The 21,112-nt window shown below is 33.1% G+C and overlaps 4 protein-coding genes across 8 annotated transcripts in view; 2 read left to right on the plus strand and 2 right to left on the minus strand.

The window, feature by feature from the left end:
* The first annotated feature begins 2,140 nt into the window (after positions 1 to 2,140).
* Positions 2,141 to 2,842, plus strand: LOC106617785 (general odorant-binding protein 99b). The gene is made up of 2 exons (XM_014235188.3): positions 2,141 to 2,294; positions 2,356 to 2,842. Exons 1-2 carry the CDS (start codon positions 2,250 to 2,252, stop codon positions 2,740 to 2,742), a joined length of 432 nt encoding a protein of 143 aa, XP_014090663.3. The 5' UTR covers positions 2,141 to 2,249; the 3' UTR covers positions 2,743 to 2,842.
* Positions 2,843 to 10,738: 7,896 nt separating this feature from the next.
* Positions 10,739 to 11,514, minus strand: LOC106617804 (general odorant-binding protein 99a). Its single transcript, XM_036356942.2, has 2 exons — positions 11,357 to 11,514; positions 10,739 to 11,303 (listed from the first exon to the last, which is right to left on the minus strand). The coding sequence occupies exons 1-2, from the start codon at positions 11,393 to 11,395 to the stop codon at positions 10,899 to 10,901; spliced, it is 444 nt and encodes a 147-aa protein (XP_036212835.2). The 5' UTR covers positions 11,396 to 11,514; the 3' UTR covers positions 10,739 to 10,898.
* A 1,824-nt stretch (positions 11,515 to 13,338) lies between these two features.
* Positions 13,339 to 21,112, plus strand: part of dmrt99B (doublesex-Mab related 99B) — a 40,195-nt gene continuing 32,421 nt past the window's right edge. Inside the window, exons 1-2 of one of the 5 annotated variants that reach the window (XM_070106017.1) lie at positions 13,339 to 14,177; positions 14,640 to 14,854. The gene's annotated coding sequence lies outside the window, so the exon portion shown is untranslated. Of the gene's footprint in view, positions 14,178 to 14,639; positions 14,855 to 21,112 lie in introns of those variants that run through there. The other 4 variants (XM_070106018.1, XM_070106019.1, XM_070106021.1 and 1 more) reach the window with 4 other exon arrangements.
* Positions 17,681 to 18,649, minus strand: LOC106617794 (general odorant-binding protein 99a). The gene is made up of 2 exons (XM_014235204.3): positions 18,489 to 18,649; positions 17,681 to 18,422 (listed from the first exon to the last, which is right to left on the minus strand). Exons 1-2 carry the CDS (start codon positions 18,525 to 18,527, stop codon positions 18,012 to 18,014), a joined length of 450 nt encoding a protein of 149 aa, XP_014090679.1. The 5' UTR covers positions 18,528 to 18,649; the 3' UTR covers positions 17,681 to 18,011.

Here is a 21,112-nt window from a genome sequence, read left to right on the forward strand (position 1 = left end):
AAGGCTGAAAGTGTATGAAGAATGAAGTAGGAATGGTACAAAGTGAGAGTTGTTGGCCTGATCGCATGGGAAACTTCGGTGTTTTTCGTTGGTAATTCGCAGTGCGTGACTGTGCATAGTCTGAAATTATAGGTGCACTGTCGAGCAGTTGATAAAGAAATACTTAAGCAACATGGACTTATAGCTGATGAGCTGATACAGGCTGGATAACAGCATGTGATATGGTTGCTTTCAGGTTTATATCGAAAAAGTACAGCCCTGGATGGAACAGAATTTGAGCCCATTTAATGCACTTGATGTTAGTTACGCTTTAATAAGTCTCATTAATTCAGTTACACGCGTCTTATAGATTTTTCGTGCAGCGCGCTCTTTTTTTATCATTAATTATTAATTGATAATTATTAGTGAGCAATTTGCTGAACATCACTTGAAGTCAGTAATTATTTATGTATTATATTTGATTATGTGTTAATAATATGTCCAGTAAATGTTGAATATTTTTTTTAATAAACTTATCGATCACTATTATCGATTTGTATATAAAAATTTAAACGAAATGACGAAACTTATGTTCTCACTTACAAGTTATGTCCAATTAAGATATATGCTACCTCAATAAGTGATATTTTTAAATATGCATTCATGTAATTGTAAACACAAAATCCTCAGAAAAGATTGATAACATTCTTCTTTGCTTTTTAATTCTTTTTTTTGTTTTTGAACAAACTGTATTTATTGTATAGGCATAGGTGCACCAATTATAAAGCGAATGATTTAGTATTGGCTTGATAATCACTGTTTAGCTTCACCTTCCAAATCAGCACAAACAGTTATTTGTCAATAATTTTCCTAGCATTATAATAAATAGTACATACAAAATAACAAAAATATATATATATATATTTATGTATTATATATGTTGTTTAAATTTATTTTATTATTTATTATTATTTAATTTAACTCACCTCAGTATTTTGTTGACCGATGCTCTAACTGATAATATAATATACACAGGGTCGTTAAAAAAGTTGTATATCTATTCATTTACCTATGTAAAAGTCTTTCATTATATTTGACTTCAATCGAGCTTTATTGTCATTACCTATAGTGACAAAGTATTCTAAGAAACCAGTAAATTTAAAGGTCCAAATTTCCACTGTTCCGTGGTCGCTAGTGTTAAAATTGAGTCATCCGTTCAAGCCACTGTTTTAATGTAAAATGTGGTACTCCTTTGGGATAAACAGTTGAGAAACCTACAACCTCAACCATCTTTAGCTGTTTTTGAACAATTGTCCAATATGATTAGTTAGATTTGCCAACGATTACGCGCTGTCTCTTTAGCAGCAGCTTTCCAGCTTAGTTCATTTTTGTATCTCGAATAATGTTAAAGAAAAAGGTGCGCGTTGGAAAAGTTCTTATAGACTTGCCTTGTTCGGTTCGATAGTTTGCTTTTAAATCAGAACTCAGAACTAAAAACGACACTAAAATCGCAAATTTAAAGCTCCGTATTTGCCAATTTGTTGAAACCAGCAACAATAAAGGCCTTTTTCGAGCGTTTGTGGTCAGAAATAATGAGCCAAAAATATGGTGGTTTAGGTTATGTGACTTTTTGGCCATGCAATGGCTTCATGGATCTAGAATTTTCATTCGTCTAAAATGGCAGTTTTGATTATTAATATCACCACACAGTGTGGAATTCCTTCGACATCCATTCCTAAACGACTATTTGTAAAGTATTTTTTGTTTATGAGCGCAGCGATTTCAGATTAGAGCTATACTAAACTTGGTATTCAAAGCATGTCTAACTTAAAGTTTCCAAACCGACATAAAACAAGCACCCTATACTCAAATCCAAATAATCCAAATGGGGTTACCAATTTAACATTTGATCAGAATGTGTTTTATTCTGCGAATCTTACAAATGTAAATAGTAGTTCGTTTCAAACGGTAATTATTAAACATATACAATACTCAATACCTATATGTATACTCGTATATATATTTTACCATAGCGCATAGGTGCACCTCTCACTACATAGGCATAAATATAATATATATGCAGATCAAAAAAAAAACTTTAATCAGCTCGTCGGTTACATAAATAGAAAAGTATTGATGATCTACGAAGGTAATTAATACTACTTGTAAAGGGACAAATGCAGTTATCAACCTGCAGCAGTATAAATAGGAGGCTACAATGAAGAAATTTAGTAGTTCACTAAGTGAAGTTGAAAACCGAGAAATTCAGAATGAAATACTTTATGTGTATTGTGATGCTTGCAGTCGTCGCGCTGGTAAGTAAACTTAACAAAAGCTTTGAGTATCCTTATGAGGTAATAAATTGTCCCACTTTAGGTAAAAGCCGATGACTGGAGCCCAAAGACCGTTGATGATATTAAAAGTATTCGCGAGGAATGTGTCAAACAAGCGCCAGCCAGCGATGAGGAATTCGAAAAGAGGAAAGAGAATGAATATCCCGATGTAGAGTCAGTGCGAAAGTATGTCCTGTGCACTAGTAAAGCATGGGGACTCTACGAGGATGGTAAAGGCTTTAATGCCGATCGTGTTGCCCAGCAGTTCAAAGGCGATTTAACGGAAGACGAGATCAAAACCATTGTACATGATTGTGATGCAAAGACCAAGGAGGACACCGATGACGAGAAAGCCTACCATATTATGAAGTGTACTTGTTCAACAAAACTCGGTGAAGATATTAAAGAGATCTTAAAGAGATCAGAGTAAGAGTTGGAGGTGCACTGTTTAAACTGTAGATTATCACCATTATAGTTTGTGATATACCTTATTATATTAATAAAAAATTTTGGTAAGTGAGCAATGAAAATTTTGTGATTACAAAAATTCTTTAAAATAATGTTCTTTTCGACTTGCATAAAAATTTAGAGCAGTCATGTTGTTATCTTATTATTTTTTTGGTACTGCTTGGATCTTTTAGATCTTCCACTTGGTATTGCTAAGTTTTCCCTGGTGTTTTGTGTCAGTATGTAATATGTAAATGTAACCGTAAAACGTGAAACTATAATTTGCATAACAGGGATATTCCCGCAGTATAACAAGCCCAAACCCACAAAAAGATCTGAATCTTTTCCAAAAACGTCGTCCAGTAGAAGTCGAAAAGAGAAGCTTGACAATGTAGCTGAGAACCCTGATACTGGTGACGATATGTCGGTTTATGAGAATGACGATGAAACTGTTCTTAAATCTAGCGAATGGCGCTCCAAAATTAGCTGAAACCGAAAAAGCCACGTCAAAGGCGATCAAAAACTAAGGTGATGTTTATTGTATTCTTTGATTACCGTGAATTCATTCTACAGGGTCAAAGAGTCAATAAGAGATACTACTTGACGGTTTTAGGCGTCTACGTTAAGCAATTCGTCGTGAAGAACCGGATTTGTGGGAAGAAAATTCATGGATTTTTTACCAGGATAATCTTCCTTCACATTCTTTTATAATTGGGATCACTTTTCGGCCAAACACGAAGAGAATTATTGCTCAATCACAGTACCATATTCCTCAGATTTGTGTCCATGTGACTTTTCTTTATTTTCGAAACTAAAAAGTCCGCTTTGGAGAATATGCCATAAGTTCATTTAGCCAATAAAAGTTATTCGCTGACCGAGTTTTGATTACGAAATAGGGTTTTTAAATGTACGTAGAGAACGCACGAGGTAAACTCACAATTATCCTGCCAGATATGTGCATACATATGACGAGGGATTGTTCTTTCGGGGTAGCCAATTGTTGCTAGAGAGCCTTTTCCTAGAACTTTCATTTAGTATTATCTAGCTTACTTAACTACAACACTGCAAATGTACAATGAAACTCCGATTAGTAGTCTCAATATTTTCCAACCAAATACTAATATATATCAGATATGTACATATTTTTATTTGCGAAAAAAACGATATTTTAAAAACCATACAGTAGGACAGCATACACACAATTTTTTATAATATTAAAATTAACTTTGAGAAAAGAAAAAAATGCTTTGACAAATAGTGAAGCGTGAAAGTGTGTATTTTTTTCACATTAGATAGGTAAATGTAAAATTGTGGGCATTTCAATGGTGCACGTATTATTTATATACCCTTGCTACATACATATTGCTACAGAGTACCACGCCTACTTCCCATATAGTATATTTTTTAATTTCATCTGATTCTTTCACTCTCTAGTACACAAATCAAGAACCAATGAATGCATCGGGTGAAAATATTTTTCTTATAATAGTATGCCTGTATGTCACAAATAGATTGAAACGGATCAAATAATTCCCTTAGCCCCAATCACCTCAGACATTTTCTGCCTCCAATAAACTCTAAATAGTAATTTCCGACATTTCACCTATTTTTAAACCATTAAGGTTGGCCAAAATCTGTGATATTTTAATGAAATTAAGTAGACAAGTTACCTAATAATTATTTGTTTTATTTAATATGAATGTTAACACTAAAACTACGAACCGATCAAAATTACCAGTTGCATCATTTACTTATACCATTTCCTCTTTATTCCTATTTATTATTTTACGAAAATGTCATGATTTTTATTAAATTTGTGTATAGAATATTATTATAGATAAGTTTGTTCTTACGCTTCTAATTTTCAGAAAGAGATAGACCTATTTAATATAGGTATATGGTAAATCTTCGTAGTTCTAGTGTTAATATGAATGTTAAGGCTTAGAAACCGTGTATCCCTAATACTTGTATAATCAACACCTGAAAGTATTTCCCAGGCTTTGATCCTTACAAGTGGCAAGTGTAGGAAATGTTCGGCTACACCCGACCTTCGGCATTACTTGTTGAGCACTATTTTGGCTATAGATAGGTGAGAATAAATTTAAAATATGGAGAAAACTTGATGAAACTAATTATTAAGTAAAGGTGACTTATTTGTTAATTTATGTATACACATAAGTAGTAATGCACATTATGTATTATAAAAACCTATCAATATACACGATTAATTTCGACACTGTCAACTACATTTTATTACATTTTTTGGACCCAATTCGGCACAATTAAAATTGTCTAATTCCATTCCTGCTATGAGATACCTTGGCGATGATTCGCCTATATTATGGCTATCAATAAATTGCTTCGAAAATTAGTACAAACTACATTAAAAATTATTGAGGAGTGCGAAGGAAAATCGTCAATAAGAAATATAAATTTATATTTTATATTAAATATCCTAACCAATAAATATTTTTGGACTCTTTCTTTTAAAACAAAATATCCTAATTGCGGACCAATTATATTTTTAGTCCTGTAAAAACGAAGAACACAATCAAAAACCCTCAATATTAAGCAAACCGTTAATCATATTATATTCATAATATTTGAATTAATTGTTTGCTGATTATTCAAAAAGCCTAATATACATTCAACTAACTGTTCAAGTAATGAAAAGGATAATACATTCACAATAATATTTTCTTTTAGCGTTTTTGGATTGCACTATTATAAAGAACGGTGCCAAATTACTAGATAAGTTCAAAAAACTACCCAAAATTGCCTTAGGGGCTTTATGGGCCGAAGAGAAAAACGTAACTATTTTTATAGAAGGTATATAGTTAAAATTTTAAGAAACATTGTAAAAAAATCGTTAAAGCTTATTATCTCAACTTTGTTGTTCCCTAGTTAACGCTGCCTAAGAACGAAATACAACTTATAGGTAAATATTTATAATATCATAACTTATAAGTAATATGTAGTATAATATCGCTAACGACTTAATTTCAGTTTAGAGTGCTGTGAGTGCACATCAAATTGACGAGTTGGCATTCACCTGTCACTCCTTACGCTGATAATTAATTTATCATTAATGTCAATATAAATGCAAAATAATTGTATCAATCAAATCAAAGAAAATACCAATTACGAACTTAAAATATTTTGTGCGAATCGGTGAAGCGTGTAAATGTGCGTGCTAGAGAGGTTTGGTGATGAACATTTCGAAGTACATTGTATAAGTATACCCATGCAAGTCGTCTTCGATTCGTCGCTTCACTGCACGCTTTGTTTGAACTCAGCTATCTTGTTAAACAAATTACATTTGAAAGTAACAACAAAGTTATCCATTCCATGATCTTCATTTGAGAGATCATGACCTTATCCATTAAAAGTAATATAACTGCTAGTTACATATACTTCTAACGGTAGTCTATGTACTCTTTGATTTATGACCACTACATAAATATACATGAAATATTTGTACTAAATATTTCCACAATACCGATGGGTCCATTTAAATTGCTGGCGCGCACTAAATCGATATAATTTTTGGTTCCTAAATTGGTATAACAATAACACCGAAAAATATAAAGGAACAAAGCTCTAAAATTGTGAGTTGGGAGAGGTAGCAGAGAATCTCAACATATCTTATGGATCGATTCAACACATTTCGGTTAATATTTTGTATGTCAAGCGTGTCAATACTACATTTGACCAAAATACCTGAGCGCGTCGTTATATTCTAACGTGATTGTGACTGACTTTTGGGCGAACATGAAACGAGACTCATCGCTCAGCCACCATTATCACCATATTTCACTCAATCTGACTTTTTTCTGCTTTTAAAACTAAAAACATTTGCACAAAAAATGCCAGACAAGCTTTTGACGTCATAAACAAACACCTACTAAACGCAAAATAATGGAGGTTGTACCAATTTAGGGTTCTGCTATGTCACAAGCAAAACATTCGATAGGATAAACTAAATTAAAACCAACATATCTAATAATTTTTAATCTAAATAAATGTAGGCTGTTTTAATTTAAATGCCAAAAAAGAATGTCTAATCTGGGTGCAATGCAATATTTTATAAAAAACACTAATATCCAGATGCTATCAAACTGGATAGAATTGGACGGCCCTTTATCTCTGCTTCACACGATCACCGATCTTGCTGGTCACTCGCGACAACGACAGTCCCGCACATGGGCGCTGCTACCTTCTACGTTTTTGGCCACGCAATTTTTAAATGCTTTGCAACAGATCGACATTATGGCCCTCACGCTCCCAGAATAAACTCAATTTCTTAACAGGACAAAGCAAGTACTTGCGTACGTGCTCTTCATCGGAATATTCGAAGATCTACATTTTTTGGATGTATTCCTCGCTGATTGGGAAATTCTTGAAGCATTCCTGGCGGATACCAATAAATTCAGCAGCATTTTCGGCATCTATTCATTTTCAGCGTATGCCTAAAAAAGAGATTATATAGTTTATAGTAATTGGCTAGTTATGTTTTGTGGTTGTATGTATGTGTGTGATGTACGTACCAATTTCATTTTGGATTTCGGCTTTGCATTCAATTAACTTTTCGTGCACAACTGATTTATGGAATTTTTTAAACTTCATATTTGTACATTCAGCTCATTTGGTGAGCGAGTAAATGTATTCCGTTTGTTTCATACTTTGTTTGCTGTTTTATAGTTCTTTTGGTCGGTTTGCTCTAACTATGTGACATATCGGCCACTTAGTTCGAGGTTATAACAAGTGAGGAAGTGGTAAGTTCGGGTGAAACCGAACATTTTACATTCTCGCAATTTGCTGGGATTAAAAATGTGGACATACTTTCAGTTGTTGGCAAAACATTATATAATATTAAATTAATAGTACTGCATTCATTATTCGATGAAAGGGTGAAAGGATTACAATCTTATTTATCTTACATATATTATCGGTCGTAGACTTACTTAGTCTCATTACTATATATTCCTCCATATCCAAGATATGTGTAGTAAAATCAACATAGTTAACTCAAATGAGATATATGTTATATAAACTCAACCAAAGAGACTAAATTGGGTAATCAACCAATGAAATGGAAATCATTAACTTAGTGACAAGCAGATCACTCCATTTGCCATCCCACTTGCGGGAAGAGGGCCTCATATAGACGATGAGATGTGAACATCGAACTTGTAATATTATTTGTGTTCAATTTCGCACATGACCGCTTCGTAGGGTGCCAACTGCACTTTATTTCATGATTTTGACTGCCCTCCCGTGGTCCAATCACGCTTACATCGCATATTATGTTGCAGCATAGCCGATTGGATCGTCACCACGCGAATTTTTTCTAATACATACATTTTTGAAAATCGTGATATCTTTTGAATGGAATACCCGCACCGAATAATTCAAAAAGTTATACAAAGGTACAGTTAGATAGTATTAGGGTTTTATTATTTGAGTTTTACTAAGGATCCCAAACTTTTTTGAAAATATAATATTGCCCATGTTAACGAAGAGAGTGCAGTTTCTCAACGATGAAAGAATTTTTCAAATGCATCAAATAGTTTCGGAGCCTATTCAATTCAAACAATGAAATCTTTCCTCTTTATATTATTAGCATGAATAAGTGGTATAGACCACATTATGTTTACGAAAGCTTACCCACTTAATTTCATTGAAATATCATACTTTTGACCAACATAAACGACTTAACGTCAACTAGAAAGTCGGAAATCATTATATCGGGTGGATTTTGGCAAGGAAAAGGTCTGAACTGATAGCGTTTGTTTTTGGCATTACTTAGGTAAGTATATTCGGGAACATGTTGGAGCTAAAGTCTGCTAAAAAAACGATAATCAGTACATTATATATCAGGCATAGCGTAAGATCTTAGCTTAGATACTTTACATATATAAGGCCAACCGGAAAATTGAAAATATTATGATGTATTATGATGTATTTGATTACCCTAATAATATTGACCCGATTTTTGGCAATACAATGTACCATTAACAGAATAAAGTGCTCCCTGCGTTTCATTGAAGTACCTCACATACCAACATCTTAATCAGCTGGATTTTAAAATTGTATTACATTGGAAGTAGACGTGGTTGTGACCCGATATCCTCCATTTTCGCACTGCAACATGAGAATATTATTATAATGTTATGTAGTGAATTTTCTTGAAATCTGGGGGCTGTGTAACTAACAAAACTATTTTATGGAAACAGTAATTTATAATCCCTTTGCATAAAAGTGGATTTAGATTCAACATTGAAAACTATAGAGGTATCGCAAAACTATCAGTTATACCTAAACTTTTTGAAGCTATCATCACTGACCATATAACCTTTTCGATTTCTCCGTTAATTTCCTCATCTCAGCATGGATTTCGTAAAGGGAACTCGACTATAACAAACTTACTTGAATTTGTAAACCATGTATCATTGGGTTTTAAGGAACATAAGCATACGGATGTTATATACACAGACTTTAGCAAAGCTTTCGATAAAGTAAATATCTCGATTCTCATACATAAATTTGATCTGCCGGGCTTTCAGCCAAGATTCCTTCAATGGGTATCTTCCTATCTTTATAATAGAACACAACGAGTGATATTTGAGGATACACCTTCAGATACAATTAATGTTTCTTCTGGTGTTCCGCAAGGTAGTCATCTTGGCCCGATTCTGTTCTTGTTGTTTATTAACGATATCTCTTCAGTAATAGAATTCTCAAAGATTTTGTTATACGCTGACGATGTAATGCTTTTTAAATCATACACTTCAACTGAGGAAAGGTGTCTGTTGCAAACAGACTTAAACAATTTGGTAGCATGGTGTGATAGAAATGATTTGCCATTGAATCTCAATAAATGTAAAACGATGTGCTTTTCCCGTAGATCTGTGCACCCCTCTTCTTATGTAATAAAACACCATAAACTAGAGCAAGTTTTAAACTATGTTGATTAGGGAGTTATTATGGACCCTAAGCTTAATTTCAGTCTTCATATTGATACCATAATCTTGAAAGCAAAAGCTGTCCTCAGTTTTGTTAAACGTTGGTCTAAAAAATTTAGAGATCCGTATATTACTAAAACACTTTATACAACTTAGGTTAGACCTATATTGGAATATGGCTCTGTGGTACGGAACCCTAGCTACCAAATCCATTCTGACAAGTTAGAGTCGGTTCAAAAACAATTTTTACTTTTCGCCTTAGTGCATTTCCGATGGGATGCTAGGGTAAGTCTACCTCCATACACTAGTCGTTTAAAACTTATTAATCTACCTACACTTTCTAGTCGTAGGGAAATGCTTGGCATAACATTCTTAGTGAAACTTTTGAATGGAACTGTTTGCAGTTCTTTTCTCCTGTCTGAAATTAAATTTAATATCCCGGTTCGCCTTTCGATGCAGTTTAGACCTTTACTGCTAAAATCCTGTAGATCAAATTTTGAACTAAACGAGCCATTCCGCCGTATATGTCATGATTTTAATTCTCATTCCAGCACATTTGACTTATCTGACTCACTTTTCAAAATTAAAAAGACTTTATTGTTTTCTCTTAATAAATGAAAGTATAACAATTTATTATATTGTAACTTTAGATCTTAGCTGTTGAAATTTTTGTTTCTGTAGCTGAGCAGTTTTAGATCTCAACACTTAAAAAACTCTCTTGCTTTTTCTGACTCGGCTAATTCCGCACGTATGCGGATTGCGCCCCTCGCGTCGGTTGGGCGGGAGGAGGGTAATCGTTGGGTTATTATTATACTCTCTAACATAGCAACATGTTTCAAGAGTATAAAAAGATTTAATTAATCCAACATTAAAACCAACATATATACACTGATACAGTCGGCATAAAAACCTGATCGAAGGACTTATCGAGCCCCACCTTATGTTCAGGTTACTATGTTTACTAATTAACTAACATAGACTTTACACACAACATAAGACATTTAACAAACAGTGTTTATACTGAGCCACACATATATTTATATACTCAAATATGTTTACCTTTCCCACAATTATACCCATAATATATCACAATATTGAATTTTATAACGTTTACACTACAACTAATTGTTTTTCTTTGTAACGGAATCGATCCCATTCCTCGTCTAGTAATTTATTACTTCTTTGTGTCCTCTCCGCTCTTTTTAAAGTAAGCTTTCACTCGATCACCGATCTTGCTGGCCAACACACACTCGTGACCACGATAGGCCCATACATCGGCGCTGCTGCCCTCTACGTTCTTGTCCACGCAACCCTGAGCGATGGCAATGGCCTCAGCTTCATCCAAATCCATTTTGAATTGCTTGGCAACACGGTCGGCAAGATAACCCTCACGCTCGCAAAATATACCCACTTTCTTAACAGTACAAAGCAAGTACTGGCGTACGGGCTCTTCATCGGGATATTCGAAGTTCTTCATTTTTTGGATGTATTCCTCGCTGAGTGGGAAATCCTTGAAGCATTCCTGGCGGATGACATTGATTTCTGCAAAATTTTTCGGCATCCATTCATCGGCGTATACCTTAAAGAGAAATTGTATATGAGTGGTTGTATGTATGTGTGTGATGTACGTACCAGTGCAACGACTGCAAGGACTACAATAAATAATTTCATTTTGGATTTGGGCTTTGTATACGATTGACTTTTCGCGTTTGACTCAGAGCCTAACTGATTTATGGAATTATTGGAATTTCGTATTTATAGTACATTCAGTTCAGTTGGTGAGCGAGCAAATGTATTGCGTGTGCCACACTTTGTTTGCTGTTCGATCGGTTTACTCGCACTACATGGCGTACCCGCGAGGTTATAACAAGTAAGGAAGTGGTAAGTTCGGGTGTAACCGCATATTTTGTATTCTCGCAATTTGCAAGGATCAAAGCCGCTGAAATACCTTTGGTGTTGGCAAAACTTCATATAAATAATTTTTGACACACAAACTTTGTAATGATTTTTGTTTATGTTGGCGTACCTTCATTAACAATATCATATATATTGTAATAATCAATCATTAATACGACTGTATAACTATTGCGACTAACTTATTGTACATCATACAAACGTATAGTTACTAACGACCCCGACAGTTTTTGTTATGTGTTTGGAGAAATAACTTTTAAATCTCTGCGTCGTAATTTCACGTCACTAATTGAACAGTGCTACTTGTATTTATGTAGACTATTTTGGATTTTCTGTGAGGAATCAAGATAAATCCTGGATTCCACATAAATTGTGGTGTAACATGTGAGTAAAAACACGTCAAGTCGACCTCCCATTTTCCACTTGATCATCGAATTTGAATGTGAGTATCATGAGCAAGTGATCCCCCGCTCAGTTTTTTCAAATTTTAATTTTAACAACAATTTTTTTTAAATGAAATTTTTTACTACTTTTAGTTAAAAAATTAATAATTAGAAAACTATTGGTGATTTTTTAATGAAATTTTTAGGAGTTATAGTTCAAAACTTGTACTTTGAGAAAATATGTATGAATTTAAATAATTTTTTTTTTTCAATTTGTTAATTAACCTTTAAGTTAAGAAATGAAAATTTTAATGACTTCCTCTCAAAAAATTAAAAAGTTTTTTTTTAGTATTTTGCTAATGTTTATTGCGTAAGTAACGAAATCCGCAAAAAAATTTGACTGATCGCGATTCGATTAAGCAAAAAAAAAAAAACGCTGCCGGTATAGCGGTTTATGTTTGTGCGGTTCGGCAACGCGACACTTAGAGTGTGTTGCATATTTCATTTGTATGTTGGGATGATGGTCTCACATTTGGCTTGCAGTGAATTACCATGAATGTGTTAGAACAATATAAGTTAACAATAGTTAACTAAATCAGTCTCTTGAACTGCCAAAATTGCAACCTATGCAGTTTGGATTTCTGAATGACCGACAGCCGCAATTCAACACCTTGCAGTAGTCACCGACCGTGTGACCAGGAGGATGTAACGCAATGCCTTACACAAGTTTAGGCGTCAGCAGAAACTTAGAAAAGCAGCGTCAATGGCAGTAGCGACGATAGTAATAGTAGGTTATAAATAAGAGAAATGTAATTTTAATAAAACAGTTTTAGAACGGAACTCAACTTGTGTTTATTTAAAATAACATAATTCCGTGGTAGTCGACAACACCGTCGTTACCACTCACAACGCACATAAATATTCAAACATAATTCCGCGGTAGTCGACAACACCGTCGCTACCGAATAAAGTAAAAGTAGTGATAATAAAAATATAACTTATACATAATACCCGCTTAATGGTTTCAAAGAAATACTTAAAACGGGAATTCCCTAATCCACCAGAATGTATTGAATACCCGCTATTAATATTTCAAGGCCAAATTTTTAACTGGCATTTCCTATTCTTTAAGTATTAAAAATCCATAATTTTTTTACCCCATATTTTTTTCTATTCATTATAAAACATCCAATTAACATTACAATTCTTGTTTTAAATAAAATGATATTCGAACTAAATCCTTTGCACTTAAAAGAAATAAATATGAAAGCATCTTAATATTTTCTGTCCCAGTATCTACAAGTATGTGAATCGGTGAATAAATGTTATGAAGTCAACAAGCCTGAGAAGTCAAATGATGTTATCGAAGATGACGAAGAAAAAGATGCTACTTTTCATTGCAAACCGGTAGATAACAAATTAAAAATTGATAAGGTTAATAAATTTTTAACGGAAATTGGTGAACCTCCAATCAAAATCAAGAGAGTCTCAAGTAATAAAGAATGTCAAAACGTTTTAACAAATGTTGTGAGTAAATTTACGGATAATATTAACAATGTAAATAGTGAAATTAGTCCAAAAGAGCTTTTACTTAATAACTTTAAATCTGCATTCAATGATAAAACTAGTAGAGCTGATAAAATTTAGGTTTTGACTACGCTCCTACAGATTGGTCGATTAAAATGATAAGGAAAGAGTTTACAGTTTCCAAACGAATGGTGACAACTGCAAAAAAAATACGACAAGAACGAGGATTCGCATCGCAACCTATGATTAAGAGTGGAAAATTTCTAAACATTGAAACCCTCGATCGTATTGAAGATTGGACTATCCAAATTTCAAAAACTCCGACCTCGGGAATGTATATCTGCTGGCAAAAATGGAACTCATAATGTGTGTGTGTGTAAAATCCATCAAAATTTCAAATTGCAATTAGTTGGATTTAAAAAGGAATTAAAAAAATAGGGGACAATTATTTCAGAAAGCTCAAATGATTTAATTAAAAGCTCTGTTTGCCAAGATTCTGCATCATTATGTTACTTTTCAAAGTGTACTAAGTGTCCAGGAAGTGATAGTATTATAAACAAATTGGAACTATTGCTTAATAACCATGAAATAAATGAAGTTACATACAGCCAATGGAAATGTTCTGATAGGTAAAGAAATTTTCACTCAAATCTTCTTCTTTTCTTTTAAAATTTTTGTAATTATTGTCATCAAATAATTTTTATACTTACGCCACGGAATTAATGATATTCCTTATATTTTGTTACGCAATCTACATATTAATAATTAAATTATTAGATTTTGTATGTTTAAATTGTTAATTCTTTTGAGTATCCATTTTTTTATTACTATTTAATTCAGTTAATTTATTTTGAATTTTTGAGAACTGAAATCATTGAAGAAACGAAGACAAAAGAAGATTTTCTTAATGATTTAAGACAAAAATTGCCTGAATTGTTAAGACATGATTTTCTTGCACGATCTCAAGTGTCATATTTTACTGACAAGAAAGAATCTGTTGAGGATGGATAATTTATCGTTTGCCTTGATTTTTCTGAAAATTATACTTTTACTGTTCAAAATGCCATCCAATCTCATCATTGGAATACCAGTCAGGCTACAATTCACCCTTACGTTGTGTACTATAGGGAAAATGAAGAAATGAAACATATAAACTACGTTGTAATTTAGGAAAAAGTTAGTCACGACGCGAGCTCAGTTCATCTTTTTAATTTTAAATTGATAAAATTTCTAAAAAATAAGTTCGGAGTGGATAAAATAAAAAAGATTTCCTATTTGTCGGACGGCGCTGCTTCTCAGTACAAAAGTAAGTATAATTTTGTGAATTTAATAAATCATAAAAAAGCTCTTAATAATACATCACTCGAGTACAAAGTTTTCGCCAAATACATTAAAATCGTTACCAATAAAGGTAAAAAAAAATAAATAAAGCAATACGTATAAGTTATAAGAAATAATTTAAGAATTATTTAATTTATTTTTTTTTTATTTATGAAAAAGTATTTAATTTATTATCTTTCATTTGTTGAAATAAAATTAATCATAAAATAACGATATTTTTAATTAAAACATGCAGTATTATTCCTTATTTACTAAGTAACTCTAAAGATAAGTCAATGACGCGCGGTAGGGCGCTATACCGGCAGCGCTGACCGCCCGCCTTAAAAATTGTTTTTGCTTAATCTAATCGCGATCAGTCAAATTTTTTTCCGGATTTCGTTACTTTAATGTTTATTGCAAAATACTAAAAAAAAAATTTTAATGACTCCTGAAATTCTCCTCCTGAAAATTTTATTAAAAATCACCAATAGTTTTCTAATTATTAATTTTTTAACTAAAAGTAGTAAAAATTTTCAATTAAAAAACAATTGTTGTTAAAAATAAAATTAAAAAAAACTGAGCGGGGGATTACTTGCTCATGATACTCACATTCAAATTCGATGATCAAGTGGAAAATGGGGGGTCCACTTGACGTGTTTTTACTCATGTGTGAAACTGCTTTTAGGTTGGGCTAAACAAGATCCCAGACATATACCAAACCAGAGGACCTTGTGATTGATTGTTATTTGTGTTTGCTCATACAAAGGCATTACAACCAAGTAGAAACACACTACCTAGTATCCAAACTTGTCTTCGGCTAACATACCCATTCCACATAGTGCCGAACATAGTGTCAAAGCCTCTAAACCGATTTACTGAAAGATAAATTCTCCAAAATCAGCGAGGCAAAAATTAAAGAGGGAATATTTGTAGGTTCACAAAATACGGCATAAATGATAAATGATAAGAGCTTTGATGAAAAACTGAATGGAAATGTTTTGTGAACGTTGTCCAAATTGTTCGAGGAAACCATTAATCGACAAATTAAAAAGACTTCATAAATAAACGTTAATGTCTTATGAAAATATATGTTTTGATGTTACAAGAAATTCTGACGTGTTAATTTTTTTCATTCACATATTATTATTTTGTCTAAAGCCACTAAAAGACACAAACATTCAAAATTTGATTTGAGCTTTCATGTGACAAAAGTTAAATTTTTGTTAACCAGTGTAATCGACGAAAGGGTGTTTACAAAACTGTTTGGTATATTATTAACTTATGTATATTATAGGTCGTATACTCACTTAGCCTCGTTACTATATTTTGCTTCATATCCGAGATATTGTTACTAAAATCAACTTAATTAACTCAAATGAGATAAGTATATGTGAGATAAACTCAATCAAAGAGACTAAATTTAATATATTGAAAAAATGAGGAAAAATTCAATCAATGAAACGGAAAATAACTTAATACCAAAGTAAACTGCTTAAAGTCAATTATAAAGTCGGAAATCATTATACCGGTTGTATTTGGGCTAGAAGAAGTTCTAGAATGATTGCGGTAGCTTCTGGCATTACTCAAGTATAATCGAGAACATGGTTCCACGCAATTTTATGTACATAACACACACACTGACCGACATATGGAGCTTAAAGTTGTCTAAAATAATGAAAATCATTATTTGTAGAAAATTATATGGAAGCGGAGGTAGAAGTTTATTAGGAAACTTCGCAAATTGACCGTTATGTACAGTATAAAGTCAACCGGAAGACGAAAGTCTTTACATGTATTAGATATACGGGAGCAGCGTGAAGTATTGATGCAATTTTAACCATAACCCACAAGAGTACATTATTATTTGAAAAAGATTATCTCCGAATTTCGATAATAGATCTCACAGATTGACCGATATTTTCTATTTCCGTCAACTTGCTTTACTTCGCAATAAATAATTCAGTCGTAAATAAACTTGACAAAAATAGTGGTGCTAATATATGTTAACAATCGCGTAAAAATATGGTCGATGTCGGTCCATATCTTGTCTAGCCCTGATAAACCGAATATATAATTTTCTGTCCTTCAGGTTGACCTTATACTGTTATATTTCATATTGCACCTCCTTTTACACTATCATTAGCATGGTATTTTATCTAAATCTCAGGAACTACTCAACCAATTTCGACAGAATTTGGTGCATAGCATTACCAAGCTCTAACAAAGATATCCCAATAAAATTTTGTACAAAATGCCTTAAAGGTATGCCTTTTTACGACTAAAAATTATCAATATCGCCTGACTTTTTACCTTAAACAATCTTTCAGGTGTTTTAATGAAAATCGAAGAGAAAATGGATAATATCAGTTCATTAATACCTAGACCTTATATATCTAATATAATAATTCCAAATCTTCAGCTGAATTTATACCGTTTAAATTGGTCAATATATGCGGTATTTTTGCAAAATTAAGGGAACGCATAATAATTTATATACTTATTACCAGCTCCCATATACTACATACAACGATTTTCTTTTACCCAGGATTCATTAGTTGAATCAATATATTGACCTAAATTTAAAACAATATTTTATAAAGCAAATTTCTATTATTGCTTTAAAGATTTAACTTTGATATTATCATTACAATTTTTCTTGTTGTACTAGTTGAATATACTTTAATTTTATGGTTAAAGCGCTAATAGACTTACTTGCTATCGGGTATTGCCGAGTTTCAAGACAAGTTTCTTCACCCTTTTGAAAAAAAAATGGAATATAATGAAATACTGCGTTGAAATAAAATGATATGTGTACTTTAAATCTCACACTCTCATATTTGATAACTGAATCGCTTATCAGAAAGGCGCGATACTGTCTATATTATATAGCTTCGCCTTTTCGAGCAGAGAATTTATTAATATTTCTTGTTTTATTAAGTGATTCATTAAGAAAATACTGTAATAGTGTCGTGCCTTTCTAAGCATCTATTTGTCACATGATTCGATGCTAGATTTTCAGAAGGATGTATGATAAATGAAAATCGTACCTTTGTGTACAAATTTAAATAAAGCAAACGTAACCACACTATTATAATACTTAATAAAATATACTTTATTGTTCAACGCAGGGCAGTACTGGTAACTTATTGTTTCTTTGCTTCCTCTACGCTCTTTTGGATGTAAGCCTTCACACGATCACCGATCTTGCTGGCCATCAGACACTTGTGACCACGATAGGCCCAAACATCGGCGCTGCTGCCCTCTACGTTCTTGTCCACGCAACCCTCAGCGATGGCAACGACCTCAGCTTCATCCAAATCCATTTTGAATTGCTTGGCAACACGATCGGCATGATAGCCCTGATGTTCGCAGAAGACACCCAATTTCTTAGCGGTACAAAGCAAGTATTTACGTACGGGCTCTTCATCGGGATATTCGAAGTTCTTCATTTTTTGAATGTATTCCTCGCTGAGTGGGAAATCCTTGAAGCATTCTTGACGGATAACTTTGATTTCGGCAGCATTTTTCGGAACCCACTCATCGTCGGCGTATGCCTAAAAGAGAGATTATATAACGTATAGTAACGGCTCATTTCTGTTTTATATTTATGACGTACGTACCAGTGCAACGACTGCAAGGATCACAAGGAAGAATTTCATATTGGATTTCGTATTCGATTGACTTTTCACGCTGGATTCGGAGCACAACTGAAGTGTGGAACTATTGAAACCTCATATTTATACATTCAGCTCGGTTGATGAGCGAACAAATGCATTAGTCTCACATTTTGTTTGCTGCTTCATAGTTCTTTTAATCGATTAACTCTCACAACATGACGTACATATGTACGAATGTGTGTGTATGTATTCAGTGATCTTGTTAACTTAAGCTTGATTTGATTATTTGTTGATACTTCGATTTTTATTTATGTATTAATACATAACCACATCCATACGTACCTACAATACCTTATCTCCTTAATACTCTGCAGAACTGGCTTGAGCATCGCTTATTGTCAGTATGTACGAGTAAATATGCACGGAGTACATTTCTTTTCTAGTTCATTCGGATCAAAAGTGTATCTGAGAACTTTCTTTTGTTCAGTGATAATTGAATAAATACGTACTATTTAATTTTACACACACGGCGGTGTGCATGGAAATATGATCACCAGTTGAAACAGTGGAAATAAACAACTAGGTTTCTAAAGTTAATTATACATATCACATTACGTTCTTTTTTCATAAGTTTCTGGCCGATCAACCTTGGGTGCTCGGATTTTATTTACGACACAGCAGAATAACCATAACTTACAGAACACAACTACCTTATAGAGTGAATGGCCGATATATTAAAAGGTAGGTAAGTAACTATAAATAATATAATTAAAGCTCAAAGCGCTTCGTTACTCTCTCTGTTGATCCACACTTAGGATTTTATGGGTAAAAGAAAAGTCAGATTCATTGATTTAGAATCAATCCTATGACCTAACCTAACCTAACACTGGTATTTCTGTTAATGCTTTTATTATATTGAACACTATTATATGTAGAATAGCGAATAATGCAGTACCATATATTCATACAAAGACAACAGATACAACAGATGCAGACCTATAATGCCAGAGAGATAATGAAAAATTTACGCGTCTTTTATAATTCGTTTCACAATGTGAGTTATTGTTACTTTGTTTAATAATAATGTTAGTAAAAGTCTGCAAGAGGTAATTTAATTTTTAAAATAAAAAAATAAAAAATAAACAACAAAAACTTGTTCGAGTATTCGACCTTCTGAAGGTTGGATTACACATATATTTGAATATTTCACATAAATTTTGAGGTGATGTGAAAAAGGTGTGAATTCAAAAGTTGTAGATCTCTCCTATAACTTTGTCATATAAATTTTTTCAAATAGAGATAAACCGTTTTTAACCTTCAAAATTTAACCACGCCCCCCTCCACACCCTTTTCCCGAACTCAGAACATCCGTAAATACTTATTGCTGTCATTTTGTTATTTAATCTTCTTTTTTCATTGGGTTTCAACCTACTACGTCTTTTTTCACTTTATACCATTTTCATGGGCTGGCATTTCTGTACTGGACTAAAAGTTAAGAGAGGAGGATTGACCGTGTGTAATAATACTTATTGTATTTTCAAGATGTTACACAAAAACTGATTGATAGACATTTGTGCACGTTTTTCCGTTATATTTTGATTTTTCTCAATAATAATTTTAGAAAATAATTAAATTGCACACTTTTATAGGAACAGATGTGCTTTATATAAATACAAACGTACATCTCTATATATATAGCTCAAATAGAATTAAAAGCAAATAAGTTTATATATTTAATTCTGACGCATTTTTTCTTAGTGGTGCGTTATATAAGTATGCACGACGAGACGCTTTTGTCTTTAGATCAAATAAACAAAAACACATGGGTCTGTTATGTCGACAAATATATTCTTACATATATATATTTAGAAATTATTGATGTGTTAAAAATAAATTCATATATGATATGTATATGATACAAGGTGCGTTCCAAAGTAAGCAGGACTTTTAAAAAAAAGGCAGAACAAATGGTTTTATCGGCAATATCAATTAATTTTATTCAAAATAGTCTTCTTCTGCTTTAATACAGCTTTTTGCACGGTCCAAAAGCATGTCGAACGCGTGTTTTAGCTCGTTGCCCGGTATGGCCGCCAGTATGCCGGTGCAAGCCTTTTGAATGGCACCCACGTCTGCACAATGCTTTCCGTGCCATATCAGGTGAATACGGGGAGTGGTTGATTGTTAAATTGTGATTGTCAAATAATCGTCCACAAGCGTCGATCGATGAGACGGCGCATTATCGTGCAACAAACGCCAAATTCCATCTTCGCGATATTCGGGCCGAACACGTCGAATAAGGTGGAACAAATTCTTTGTGGACAATACCCTTGGAATCATAAAAACAAATCAGCATTGTCTTCACTTTTGACTTCTCCAGGCGCGATTTTTTGGGTTTCGGCTCATTTCTCATTTATGTCCTCAAGACCATTTTGAAAACGTTGAAACCACTCGTGCACTCTGCTACGAGATAGGCAACCATCGCCATAAACTTGTTTCATCAATTGAAACGTTTTGGTAAAAGTTTTACCAATTTTAAAATCAAATTTCATGTTGGATCTTTGTTCGAAGCTCATTTTCGCACCGATGACAAAAACATACTGACACTTAAAACTCAATAACTTCACTTC

Source organism: Bactrocera oleae, chromosome 2, assembly GCF_042242935.1.
Source record: "Bactrocera oleae isolate idBacOlea1 chromosome 2, idBacOlea1, whole genome shotgun sequence".
In the NCBI taxonomy this organism is placed as follows: Eukaryota; Metazoa; Arthropoda; class Insecta; order Diptera; family Tephritidae; genus Bactrocera; species Bactrocera oleae.

Coding starts and splice junctions, on each gene's coding strand:
- LOC106617785 (XM_014235188.3), top strand. CDS start 2,250: ATGAAATACTTTATGTGTATTGTGATGCTTGCAGTCGTCGCGCTG. Junction 2,295..2,355: donor TGCTTGCAGTCGTCGCGCTG/GTAAGTAAACTT, acceptor GTCCCACTTTAG/GTAAAAGCCGATGACTGGAG.
- LOC106617794 (XM_014235204.3), bottom strand. CDS start 18,527: ATGAAATTCTTCCTTGTGATCCTTGCAGTCGTTGCACTG. Junction 18,423..18,488: donor TCCTTGCAGTCGTTGCACTG/GTACGTACGTCA, acceptor TCTCTCTTTTAG/GCATACGCCGACGATGAGTG.
- LOC106617804 (XM_036356942.2), bottom strand. CDS start 11,395: ATGAAATTATTTATTGTAGTCCTTGCAGTCGTTGCACTG. Junction 11,304..11,356: donor TCCTTGCAGTCGTTGCACTG/GTACGTACATCA, acceptor TTTCTCTTTAAG/GTATACGCCGATGAATGGAT.